This window comes from Coenobita brevimanus, chromosome 69, assembly GCF_032717465.1.
Source record: "Coenobita brevimanus isolate Jiangsu-jjx chromosome 69, ASM3271746v2, whole genome shotgun sequence".
NCBI lineage: Eukaryota > Metazoa > Arthropoda > Malacostraca > Decapoda > Coenobitidae > Coenobita > Coenobita brevimanus.
The window spans coordinates 25,226,818-25,239,414 of record NC_137022.1 but is presented as its reverse complement, the minus strand read 5'-3'; the positions used below and the strand labels follow the sequence as shown (position 1 = coordinate 25,239,414).

The following is a 12,597-nucleotide window of genomic DNA, read 5'->3' as shown; positions in this document are numbered from 1 at the left end:
GCATAATCCATCCTGGCCTCCCTCTTTATGTCCACCTTACCCAATACTATACAAATATTCCAGGTTGTTCTTAGTCAAGCAACACACCCTACCTCTGCTCCTGTCTGCCCCTCAAAGTTCTTACCTTAAACTTGTGAGTGTTCAGAAAGAGAAGCCACGGTCGGACATTCTCCCTGCGTCTATTCACCCACTCGCTAGCTGCTGGGGATGCCAGCTGTAGTTGTGCAGGCAGCTGCATCATAAACCTGGGGATCATATATAGTTACTTATCACTTTATATTTTTTTTTATGTGGGAGCATCTCTAGGTGCAGCCCTGTCTATCTCTTACTAATGTTTTTTCTTGGAATGGAGTACTTCACAGACATCAGGAACTTTAATGAAGCATAATACAGTACTGGGGTCTTGAAGCTCGATCTTCATACATGCAGACTTTAACGATGCTCCATATTAAGGCCTTTATTCTCTTGCATCTATATAGCAAACACTTTTGTACTTGTTCTACTACTTCATCCCTTATTGCTCCATAAAGAGTATAGGGGCCCAGGGTTAGACTACTCAATCCACAAATATAAGATGAGAGTGGCCAATTACTTACCCCTGAGTGGTATTATGTGAACAATGAAGCCTAATCACTCCTTGCATTAAACCCAGTATGGGCTACATGCAATCAGTGCTGTTCCTAATTAGACAACCACTTATCACTACACACCAATCCCTTTGCCAGTCTGTATGTACGTCTGCATCTCTGTTTATCACTGTCTACATCTATCAAGGACTGTACAGATCCAACTCTATTTTTAGCTGAGCTATGGATTTCAAAGGCCTGAATAAGTGAATGGAGGTATGACCCATTTCACCAAACATTAGCAATAGTTTTCCACCTCCGTGTTCTTCCTCTTCCCTCTAGCATTACCAACAAAATGAAAAAATAAAAATAAATCACTATAGCTAATGGAGGGAGTTAATGGAGTGTTACAAGAGGTCTCCCGTAAACATAACCTATGACTGTACAGAATTTAAGAGCAGAATAAAATTATCCACTGTAAGTTGGAATATACTGTAATATGAAGTTCTTTACTCTCAGTTAAAGCAGCAATCTTTCATTCTTCAATATTTTTGGTACCCTAGCTTTCTTTTGACTGTAGTAGATTCATCAGCTGTTGGTGATTTAAAAATCATGGCCAAAAGGTTCACAAAATCCTCTAGCACTAGCAACAATAACATACTAAAGAAGAAGAAGAAACCGAAGAAATTAAAACTGTAAATGAGGCACACTAGGTGGACATCAGTGATAAAGAAGCAATAAATCAACACAATTCATCTCCGGTGTGACATTACTTGGCAGCACACTTGGTCATTAGAAAGAAATGGAAATTATAAACTGAGTACAAAATAAATTGTGAGAGAGAGAGAGAGAGAGAGATTGTTGATAACATATTGGCATACATTCAAACTACCTAAACACGCACAACTACCTTTACCCAGAGGAGAAGCTAAAGCAACAATAACCTCCACCACCACTACCACACCCCACCAGCACCACCACATTCCACAAGCACCACTGCCACCACATTCTTACCTGACCCCCCACTACAACATCCCAATCCCCTTGTATCTGATGAAGTATTTCTTATTCATACTATCACCAGACCATTTTATTTTGCACTAGTGAGACTTTTCTAAATGAAGGGGGTTAAACTGAGCAGTCAACTTCTACCCTACCATTATTGGTTTTCCCAAGGTTGAATAAAACTGTTTGAAGTAGCAACAGACCGTAAGATATATGTCTGGATTTATGGTGTCAGCCACAATTTTCACATTGTGTAATGATCCTCCTGTCACATTCATATCCAGTCTTCTCAACCACACTCCTCACTGTAACTACCACACTTAACTCCACCCACCATTACCCAACTATCAACCACATTTTTCTCCACACTTACTGTGAACCTCCTGCCACACCCACACCCTTAACATTTTACCACACAACCACAAATACTGCTCTCTCCATTACATGTGTACCTGACCCTCTTGCCACACACACACACACAAACACACCTGTTCCAGTCATGCACACCTGCTGCCCTCCCAACACCTGTGATGGTACAACAAAGAAGCCCAGATGATTCCAAGTAAACACCTCCATTATCAAATTACAACTGTTTCTGGAGCAGCTGATAGACAATTATACATAAAACAGATCACGATAATTACAGCAATTATCATCACCATTCGTAACATCAGCAAAACCAAAATTATAGGATTATCATGTTCAATATAATGAAACAGACTATAGTCCTTTCATCTTAACTTGACCCTGCTTTCCATCCTATTTGTGCTTATTTCATGTAGTTCAATGGCAAACTAACACAATGCTATGGCTCTATATCCTTTCCAAAGCACTCTATGACTATCATGATAATCTAGTGTTACTTTCTTATTACAGCTAAGTATTCAAAATAGATTGTATTTTTAGGCCAAGTTTGACTAAAAAGAATATAGCGACTATAATCCTATAAAATCAGAAGACTTTCTAGCACCTCTTCCCTGAAATATTATATCTTTTGTATAATGACTCACACTGCATGAACATAATACAATATATTAACTTGTCAAATAGTGTTGTCAAGAAAATGTACCTGGGAGCCTTTGTATTTAATGTGGAACAGGCCTAGAAATCCAAATTACATGTGATGCTCATTATTACAGTACCTGGCAAAATGCAATAAAACCACATCTTCAGTAATCTGCTTCATTTTTAAAAATGCCCTACAGGAATTATTATTCATCATGTCTCTATGTTCATATATTTCATTACTCTACCTATATTTTCCCTCTCCTCTTCATTCCCTTCCTTCTCTCTCACCCAAACACTGTAACACTGTCCCACTTTTGCTCACAGAGCTCATGCTGTTTCTCCCTCCACTAAACTTCTCCTCAGTTTCAAAATCTTTTCTGTAAATCATATTTGCATGCAATTCATAAAAATAACTGTAACACCTAAATGTATTCTAGTTTTTAATTCACTTGTCATTACTTAGCTCTTCATTACATTTTGTAAAACAAACCTAAACCTTTCAGAGATTTCCCATTTTACCCCACCCCAGCTGCTTCCTCTACAATATTCTGGTTATTAATAATATTTCCACACACCGTACTTTCTCCCATCTTAAATAATACTTTCATCAGTCTCAAATTTTTACTCCCTATCAGCTGCTGCTCTTGATCCTGGAGAGCTATACTATACTGCACATCTAGGTACAGTATTATGAAGCATATTCTATTTACCTATCTATCTATAGTCAGATACCCTAATCCCATAACGGGTGGCCACAAACAAATCACCTCCATCACCCTGTCCCCTGCCATTTTGATGCCCTCCCCCAAACTTACACACCCTCTCTCACATACCTTTCCACTCTGTCCCTTCATCTCACCCTCAGTCCCCCCACCCACCCCACTTTTTTTTTTAGTCTCTCACTCTCCATCCTCTCCACATGGCCAAACCACCTCAGTGTATTTATCCTGATGCTTTCTGTCACATCTACATTTACATCACAATGATCTTTAACTTCCTTCTTTGTCATTCTGTCTTTCCATGTAACTCCACATCCTCCTCTCAAATAACCCATTTCCACTGCTCTCTGTCTCTTGCATCCTTCCAACAAGGTCCAAGCTTTGCTTCCATAGGTCAGAGTAGGTATTACAATATGTACTACAGTATCATGCAGTGACCATTCCATATTACAGTACTACTCCAACATTCCGCCCTCACACACACACACACACACATTCCAACATACTGCATATCTGTACTGAACCAGGCCAAACTAGTCGAAAAACACATAAGCAGAAACAAATCAATGGCAGTCATTAACTTCATAAGTCAGCTAATGACCAGAAATATAAGGGGCTGTTGTGAATAAAGAATGTATCATAAACCCACTACAGAAAAATCAATAGATTAAAGAAGAAATTATGAACCTCTTACAAAAAAAAATCAATAGATTAAAGAAGAAATTATGCAACTCTTAGAGAAAAATCAATTAAGAGGAAATTATGAACCTTTTACACAAGACAATTTTCCTGACAACAATATGAAAGTTATCTGGTTAGCTATGACCCTTGCAGTCTGAGGATGTACAGTATTTTGTATTTATTCTTAGTACCTCCAGTGTAATAGGAAAAGTGTATGGTAGGATACTGACAAGGGGAAATAACAGAGGAATTAGTTGGAGAAGAACAGGGAGGCTTTAGGAAGGGAAGAGGTTGTATAGATCAGATATTCATTCTTAGATCTTTATTGGAAAAGTTTCTAGAGAAGGGAAAGACGTTGTATGCGGCCTTCATGGATTTGGAGAAAGCATAAGGCAGGGTGGATAGACATGGATTGTGGAAAGTACATTATTAAGAATATATGGAGTAGATGGGAAGTTGTTGAATGTTGTGAAGAGTATGTATGATGGTGCTAAGGCTGCAGTGCATGTGGATGGTGAACTGAGTGAATTTTTCTCTTTGAAGGTTGGGTTGAAACAGGGATGTGTCATGTCTCCATGTACATGGATGGGGTAATAAAAGAGATACAAGGTAGGGCAGTGGATGTTGAAGTGGCCCTGGTGAGAGAGGGCAGTGTTTGGAAACTCCCTGTACTGTTGTTTGCAGATGATACTGTGTTGTTGAGTGAAGATGAAGGGGAGCTGCAAGGCTTGGTGGATGAGTTTGGGAGAGTGTGTACGAAACGGAATCTAAAGGTGAATGTAGGGAAGAGTGAAGTGATGGTCTTTGAGAGAGGTGAAGTCAGTGAATATACAGTGAGGCTGGATGGTGAGGAAATGGAAAATGTGAGTACGTTTAAGTACTTGGGGAGTGTGATGAGTAAGGGTGGAAGTTTGGAGGGTGAAGTGCTTGAAAGGGTACAACAAGGAAGAAAGATTGCTGGTTCCTTGAAAGCAGTGATAAGAAACAGGGAAGTGAGCATGGAAGGGAAAAAGTTACTACTGTACATGACAGTATTGTGATACCAACTCTAACGTATGGAAGTGAAGCTTGGACGTTGTTGGAAGGATACAAGTCAAGAGTGTGAGCAGTGTAAATGAGTTATTTAAGAGGAGCCTGTGGAGTCACATGGAGAGACAGGCTGACAAATGAGGATATAAGGGAGCATTGTGGTGTGGATGTGGATGTGATAGGAAGCGTTAGGAGGAACACACTGAGGTGGTTTGGCCATGTGGAGAGGATGGAGGGTGAGAGACTGATGAGGATAGTGTATGTGAGTGAGGTGGAGGAGGGGAGAGGGAGGGGGAGGCCCAGGATGAGATGGATGGATAGAGTGGAGAGGTATATGAGAGAGGGGGGTGTGAGCTGGGAGCAGGACAGTGAAATGGTGGGGGACAGGGCGACGTGGAGGCGATATGTTTGTGGCCACCCCGTACGGGATTAAGGCGTCTGGCAATAGATAGATAGATAGATAGACCTCAAGATTTTATGCAAACATGGAGAGACCTCTTGTCGTGAATGGGCTAATGGGGCCTGCTTATAACCCCTTTAGCCCAACTAACCTCTCAAAAGCCAAATGCGGCATGATATGGTCTAGAGACAGCAGAAATACAATAAAAAATATATCACTGGATTGAAAGGGTTTAAATGTATTATCAGTCTGCAATAATCTGCAAAATACAAGACCTTGAATAGCACAAACTAGCACAAAAAAAAAAAGTTTCATTAAACTAAGAGACACTTTTTGAAAAGGCAGTTTTGTAAAGCTCATCACCAGTACCCATACCACAAAAACAAAACCCCAAATCGAATAACGACCACAGACAACATCACTACAATTCTGCACTAAAGCTCAATTCCCATAACTCACTTCCTGAAGCCGCTGGGTTCTTCTGGTGTGACAGACATACTGAACGGGTCGAGGGGTTCTGTCACTTCAGCACTTTCTTCTTTGCTGTGATTAAAATGCCACTTGTGTGTCAGTTTGAGTTTGTGATTGTAAGGTTGTGAGCACAAGAAGGTTTCTGATTATTTTAATGGAAAAAAAAAAAAAAAAGAGCCAAAGGCTGGAAGCTTAAAAAAAAAGTTACTTTTCCCAGGAAAATATAAATACCAGGTAATTCTCAAACAGCTATTAACCCCTTCACCACCATCCCATACTTATCATTTTATTCTTATACAGTACTCAACTTGCACCATCCTCCAGTGAGAGTGGTGGGAGCTGAGGGCAACCTGATGACAGAGGAAAGAGTGACATGGAGGTGATTCACTTGAGGTCACTCTTTCCAGGATTAAGGTGTTCGGTAAAATTATGGTTTGCCTTAAGCAGCAGAGAGACCTTACCAATTCATTCCTTATTCTTCCAGCTTGTTTTTGAAGTATTTCAGACCATATGGTGGTAAATGACCGTTTCATGGATAAATTTCCCTGTCATTTTTATACGTTTCACTTTTACAATGCATTTTATTTCTTAAGCATAACGGCCAGCATTTAATTGAGTTAACTCACATCTGCCTAAATTCATTTACTTTTGCATTTCAGCAGGTTAGGAGTGATTGAAAGGTTTGTTGTAAATTACCATGAGTCAGGTTTGGTTAGATTAGGTTAAGTAAAGTCAGGCTACATTGGGTCAGATTACATTAGGCTGTCAGGTCATACGGTTCCATTAGGTTAGATTAATATTTAAGCTGGGTGTGATTAGTGTCATCAGGTTAGGTTATGTACGATTAAGTTATGTGTATGTAAGGTTAGCTAAGTAACAATAAATACCGATAACTCTGAGTAGGTTTATTAAGTCTCTGCTTTTACGCTCACGAAACAAACACGCATCAGGACACCAAACATGGATAAAAAGAGGAAACAATTATCTACCACCAAAAAAATTAAGAAAAATACAGAAAATAACCAATGAGAAGAGGAGTTGAACTGTTAAGGTAATGTTTGTCTTCTGATTGAATTAAATTGTAACTTTACCATTTTATCTCAGAAGAGGCTTTTTAACCTGGAAGGGTTTCATTATCATTTCATTACCCACTTCATTTCAGCAGTTCCTTCTCAAGTTTAATGAAATCTGCAGATAGCAAGATGAAACTAAAAAAACATCACAAAATTCAATGGGTTAAGGCACACAATTTCTGCTGTCACAGTTTTTTCTTCTACCACAACCAGCTAGTTTGCTTAGGACCAACTGAAAGGAAGACTAAGACTGAAGTATATGATAGATATCAATTTTAAGACTGAAAAATCCATTGGTTAATATGAATGACTGCTTTCCCTGTAAAGTTACCGTACAATGCTCTAAAACCCTCGTGCCTAAATCTGATATTACAAGTACATTCCTTGACACTGCTTGGACCAATCTGGGAACATAACGTAGGCCACCTCCCATTACCGACTGACGAAAACTTCGAGAGGGAATAAGTTTCATAACTGTGTAATTCAACTGTGACAAATTCTGTGGAAATAACTACAACTCTAACTGTAAAATGGTTAGGTTTGTTGACACCGGTGGTAGCATCATACTGGGGACAAGAGACTGATTCAGACCCAAAACATATTCTTGTTAAGTTAGGTTAATCTTATGTTAGGTTTGGTATGGTCAACTGGGGAAAAACTACTATCGATGGACTAACCTTGGGGCCAAATCAACCTGAAAGTCCACCACAGAAGGTGACCATTTGTGTGTGTGTGAAAAGCTGATGAGGTTGTAAAATCAACAGCTTCAAAATTATACACTGTACTTCAGCAACTTTCTGAAGTTATCACTGTTAATTATGCTACAGTTTATTAGGGGGGGGAAAAAAAAAAAAAATCTATCAATCAACATCCAAACACCTTAAACTCAAAAGAGGTGGCCACAAACAAACTGCTTCGACATTGCTGTCCTGTCATTTGGCTGCCCTCCCTCAAGCCATGTTTTTGTGAGGCTTTCAGACCAATCAGGACTAGTCCCATGGCTGTTCTGGTGAGACAGTTTCAGAAAAATCAGCACGGTCAAGATTGGTCTCAAGCGGTCCTGCCACAGAGCCAGGACTGGGTTTAACCATTCCTGCGCATAAAGGATGCGTGGAAGCACAGGGCAACAAGGACAGCGAAGAGCATTGTGTGCTCAGGGTAAACAGCTGATACGGTAAAGATGCCAAACAGAAGTGAAAGTTAAATATTATTCTAAAAGTAGAATTTCTCAAAAACAAGTCAACGGTGACATGGGACAGTGATATAAACGTGCAGTAGATGCAACTTGAAATGAATACTTGTTTAAACCTGAACTGAAAAAGATGATCAGTTATGGCTGTGGTAGTGAAATAATTATTTTTATCTATTCCCAGAAGCCTCAATCCTGTAAGGGGTGGCCACAAACAAATCGCCTCCATGTCGCCCTGTCCAACGCCATTTCAATGTCTTGCTCCCAGCTCACATCCCCCTCTCTCATATACCTCTCCACTCCATCCCTCCATCCCATCCTCAGCCTCCCCCTCCCTCTCCCCCCCTCCATCTCACTCGCATACACTCTCCTCGTTAGTCTCACGCTCTCCATCCTCTCCACATTACCAAACCACCTCAATGTTCTTCCCTAACACTTTCTATCGCATGTGATAGATAATAATATCTGGAGAGAAATTCAAATTCCATGAGTCTCAATGGATTATTATAAGGTAATGACGGCACTTACAACTACTTCCCAGTAATAATTCCTTATGGACGAGTATTGCTGCCTTTGCCTCTGGTTATTAGTTCTCTTTTAGCTGAAAAGGTAGGCTGAACATTTATTTCGCTTCAAGTGTAATTAGAACTTATTTCCATGATTCTGTTAGTGACACACTAGGAAGCTGTCATACTGCATTTTTCTTTTATATGATATACAAACTACTACTGTGTATGCTAGTAACAACAATATTTATAGCTAAATTGATATACAGGCATACCCCAGTTTAAAAATGCAACTGGTTAAGTAAAAACCCATCGCTAGGCGGGGTATCTTATCTCAGGGTAGATTTAACATGTAAAGTATAGGGATGCCTTTTTTGTGCCTTGGGTTTCCCCCCCAACCAAATCCCACCCAAATGAGTCTAAAAACAAGTTTCAAGCTAACCTAAACCCCCAGTAGCTTTAAACAAGCTAAACTAAGCCTAAAAGATGTTTATAACTCAACCCAAAAATAAAATCTGCAAATCATCAAAAATAAGCCTAGAAAATATCAAACTTACTAGCTAAACTGTACTCCACAATGACAATGTTCATCCCATCTATGACTAAAACACATTAACCTATGTTTAAAAATAGTTTATAAATCAACCTAAACACAAAATTTAAGTCTAATAAAAAAAAAAAAAAAAAAAAAAAAAAAAAAAAAAGCATCGTTATACTGGGGTTTGGCCATCGTTCGGAAGGGTAGGATGGTATTTCTACCCCCATCGTTATGCCAGGGTATCATATCTAGGGGTATCGTAACTCGGGGTCTGCTGTATTATATACCGTCTTATTCTCTCTCTTTACATAATTCAGCTGACTCCGTCATGACTCTGCCCACTCCCTCCTCTGGCCAATAAGAACAAATTGAGGATGGAACTGGTCTAAAATCATTCTCGCAAGCATCAAGCAGGTTCAGAAAACCTTGTCTGGACTTGACTGGTCTAAAATGGTCTCACGAAAATGCAACTTTGCACCCATGTCTTTCATATCTTTCTAATCCATCCCTTCATTTCATCCTTGGCCTCCCCCTCAATCACATACATTTCCTGGCCAGTCTCTCATACTTCATGCTCTCCACATGGTCAAATGCAATTGTGAATTATGTGCACAAGAGCTCTCCTACATTTTCATTCAATCTGGAAAAAAAAGTCTATTTTCTCGTGAGTACTGCAGTGCTGGGACTTTAAAATTACCCAAAGGACACATATAGTTATGTGTTCGATATCTCTGAGAAGAGACCGTGGTAAATGTACATTTTACTTTAAGCTGCAGAAAGACCTTACCAATTCGTTATATTTCTCCGATTTGTTTTCTATATTTTCCTGACTATTTTCAGGGTGGTATCATCCACTCACTTGATGTAGTGTTGCCTACTTCCTCAGCTTTTATCATTCTTTTTCTGTGCCTGCCCTTCTCTCTTCCTATTTTTCCTATCTTTCCTGACATTTCTTATTCCTTTTCTTTCCTTTACAGGTGGCTTTACATTGAGTGACAAGCCAAATGGTTTCCTGTAAGCCAAGAAACCATTTACAATGCTGGGTGGTAACCATATAACCAAACCATACATGTTCCCTATGTGTCAACAAGTGGGTTGGTGGAGGGTTGGTGCCCCTCCCTGTAAAACAACTCAGTGTCAAATGGCCACCCTTTACGGGATTATGGTGTCTGGCAACGGATGGGATGGATGGATATTACCTTTTCCTGCTGAAAAATTTTACCTGTTACCATCATCACGTTCCTTAATCCCTAAAAGACGGGCATCGGAATGGTTTGTCATATGCTCAGGACGGGCATAATCGGCGGGTGCAATATGGTGGGGGATTTGTAGGGGGGAGGTGTTGGGGGGTGTGGGAGTTGTGGGGATGGGGACTGGGTGCTTGGGGGAGGTGGGGAGTGAGGGTGGGGGGTGATGGGTGGGGGTAGCAGTGTGGACTGGAGGGGTGGGGTGGTTTGGGGGGTTCAGGGAGTGGGGGTGGGGGGTAGGAGGTAGTAAGGGGGTAGGAGGGGGTGTGGTTGGGAGATTGGGGGATGGGGGGTGGGGATTAGGGGTGGTAGGGGGCAGTGAGGGGGATGGTGGAGGGAGTTGGGGGGCAGTGGGGGTTTGGGGGCAGTGAGGGCTTGGGGGGAGGGGGAGTAACCGCATATGTGGACACACATCTTTTTGGCCCTAGTACCCTTGGACAGCATATGTGAACACCCATCTTTTAGAGGTTAAGCTGTAACTAAGACTGTTTCTGGCATTGTGAAAGAACCTTAACGAACATAATCAAAGGTGGATTTTGTTTCCCGAATTCCCTCTGAAGGCTAGGTTAGGTTAAATTATAAGACAGTTAAGCTAGGTTTGGTTAGGTTTAACTTGGTTAAATACTTCTGCCATTATGCTGATGAATCAAACACGAGTTGTCAAAACGGCTAAACACAAAGGGAAAACTGATTTAACAAGAAACGTTTATGTATCACCCCAGAAACAATCAGAAAAATATAAGACTATCAAGAAGTGCTTCTACTGATTAGTGCGCGTTTACCGAGACTGTTATCTAACCACTGATGCCCGAAGTTTGCAAGTTACTCATTTTTTTTTTTTCTATATCCGCTCATGAAAAATACAACTAACGGTACAGGGTTTCAAACGTGTCAAAATCAGCTGTTGAATGAACTAGTTAAAAAATAACCAATTACAAATTCCAGTGATGGTAAAAGTTAAATTTCTTTCTCGTACAAGCCATACGAGTGAAATATACTTTACCCTGACTTTGAAGAGTCTTTCGGCCTCTCAGGAACATTAATATCACCAGATATATCAATTTCCACGTCTCCTACACCACCCGACATGTTGGTCCGTCCTGTTTACAAATATTATAAGAATATGAAAGTAGTGATGTGGCAGAAAAGGGAATAAGATACTGGTAAAGAGAATCGCAACAACGCCAGGCGTGAGGAATATCAGCCGCATCTTCCTCTTGACGTGGCAGGTTCAGCCATTTATACCCCGCGGCAATACGAATTTTCCTTAATACTCCCCCTTCAATCCCATGACATTTTTCATTATGAAGCTAACATCAGATGACTTTATTCAATACAAGGGAGAGCCTCTCGTTGTGAAGATGTTAATAAGGGCTACATCTACTCGTATCTCCTCTGTAGTCAACAGACGAAAAGGTTATCTTCAACCCCCTAACATAATCTTACCTTCAACTGACTTCATTTTTTCCCCTTTACCACCTGATGATTTCATTCACTTAGAGCTGTCTCTTCTCCCTTAAAATCACCTGAATATTTTTCATAAATGCTAAAATCCTGTTACTTCCTGATGATTCTATTGTAGGAAAATTGTCACAGAAATGAAGGGGTTAATGAAGGCTTTATTCAATACACCACTTTGAGAATTCACCCCTGAGCTAAACTGTGTGTCTGGTATCAGCAAGCAATAACACCAATTATAGTATCTGGTTGAAAGGGTTTTTCTCAAGTTCTAAAATGACTTGTTAGCTGCAATAGGACATTAAAGTTGTCCCAACCATGAGCGCGTTTACCAAATGCTCACATAATCAGCTACGTCTTCCATCCTCCAATTTCACTTTCTTAAAATTTCAAACTGGAGGAGATAAATATACTGTTGACATGATCAAACAGACAAGGCAAAGGAACCTTCTCTTGATGCCACCATTGCCCTAGTGGAGAGAAGCAATTGTGACTGCCTGAGAACAGAACCTCATCCTGCTAGGGAAACCCTGATCCAGCCTGGCAGGCCACCCTCCTACATCGGGGTAAACTGTTTCCTACATCGTTTTTAACACAAAGGGAACTGACTCTCCAGTGGTCATTTCCTTGCTTCTCACACTAGCCAGAGACACAGAGCAATCGTGGGCCCTAAACATGATATACGGTATATGCCCTATTTGCTCCCT

General features: G+C 40.4%; 1 protein-coding gene across 2 annotated transcripts in view; it reads right to left on the bottom strand.

Annotated features, from left to right (window-relative positions):
- The window catches only part of LOC145406004 (prenylated Rab acceptor protein 1), an 18,438-nt gene extending 6,916 nt beyond the window's left edge, over nucleotides 1-11,522 (bottom strand). Inside the window, exons 1-3 of one of the 2 annotated variants that reach the window (XM_080277190.1) lie at nucleotides 11,436-11,521; nucleotides 5,868-5,951; nucleotides 125-245 (exon numbers count right to left, since the gene is read on the bottom strand). In XM_080277190.1, coding sequence (XP_080133316.1) covers nucleotides 125-245; nucleotides 5,868-5,951; nucleotides 11,436-11,521 — 291 coding nt within the window. Of the gene's footprint in view, nucleotides 1-124; nucleotides 246-5,867; nucleotides 5,952-11,435 lie in introns of both variants that reach the window. The other variant, XM_080277191.1, reaches the window with a different exon arrangement.
- Between the last annotated feature and the right edge of the window lie 1,075 nt (nucleotides 11,523-12,597).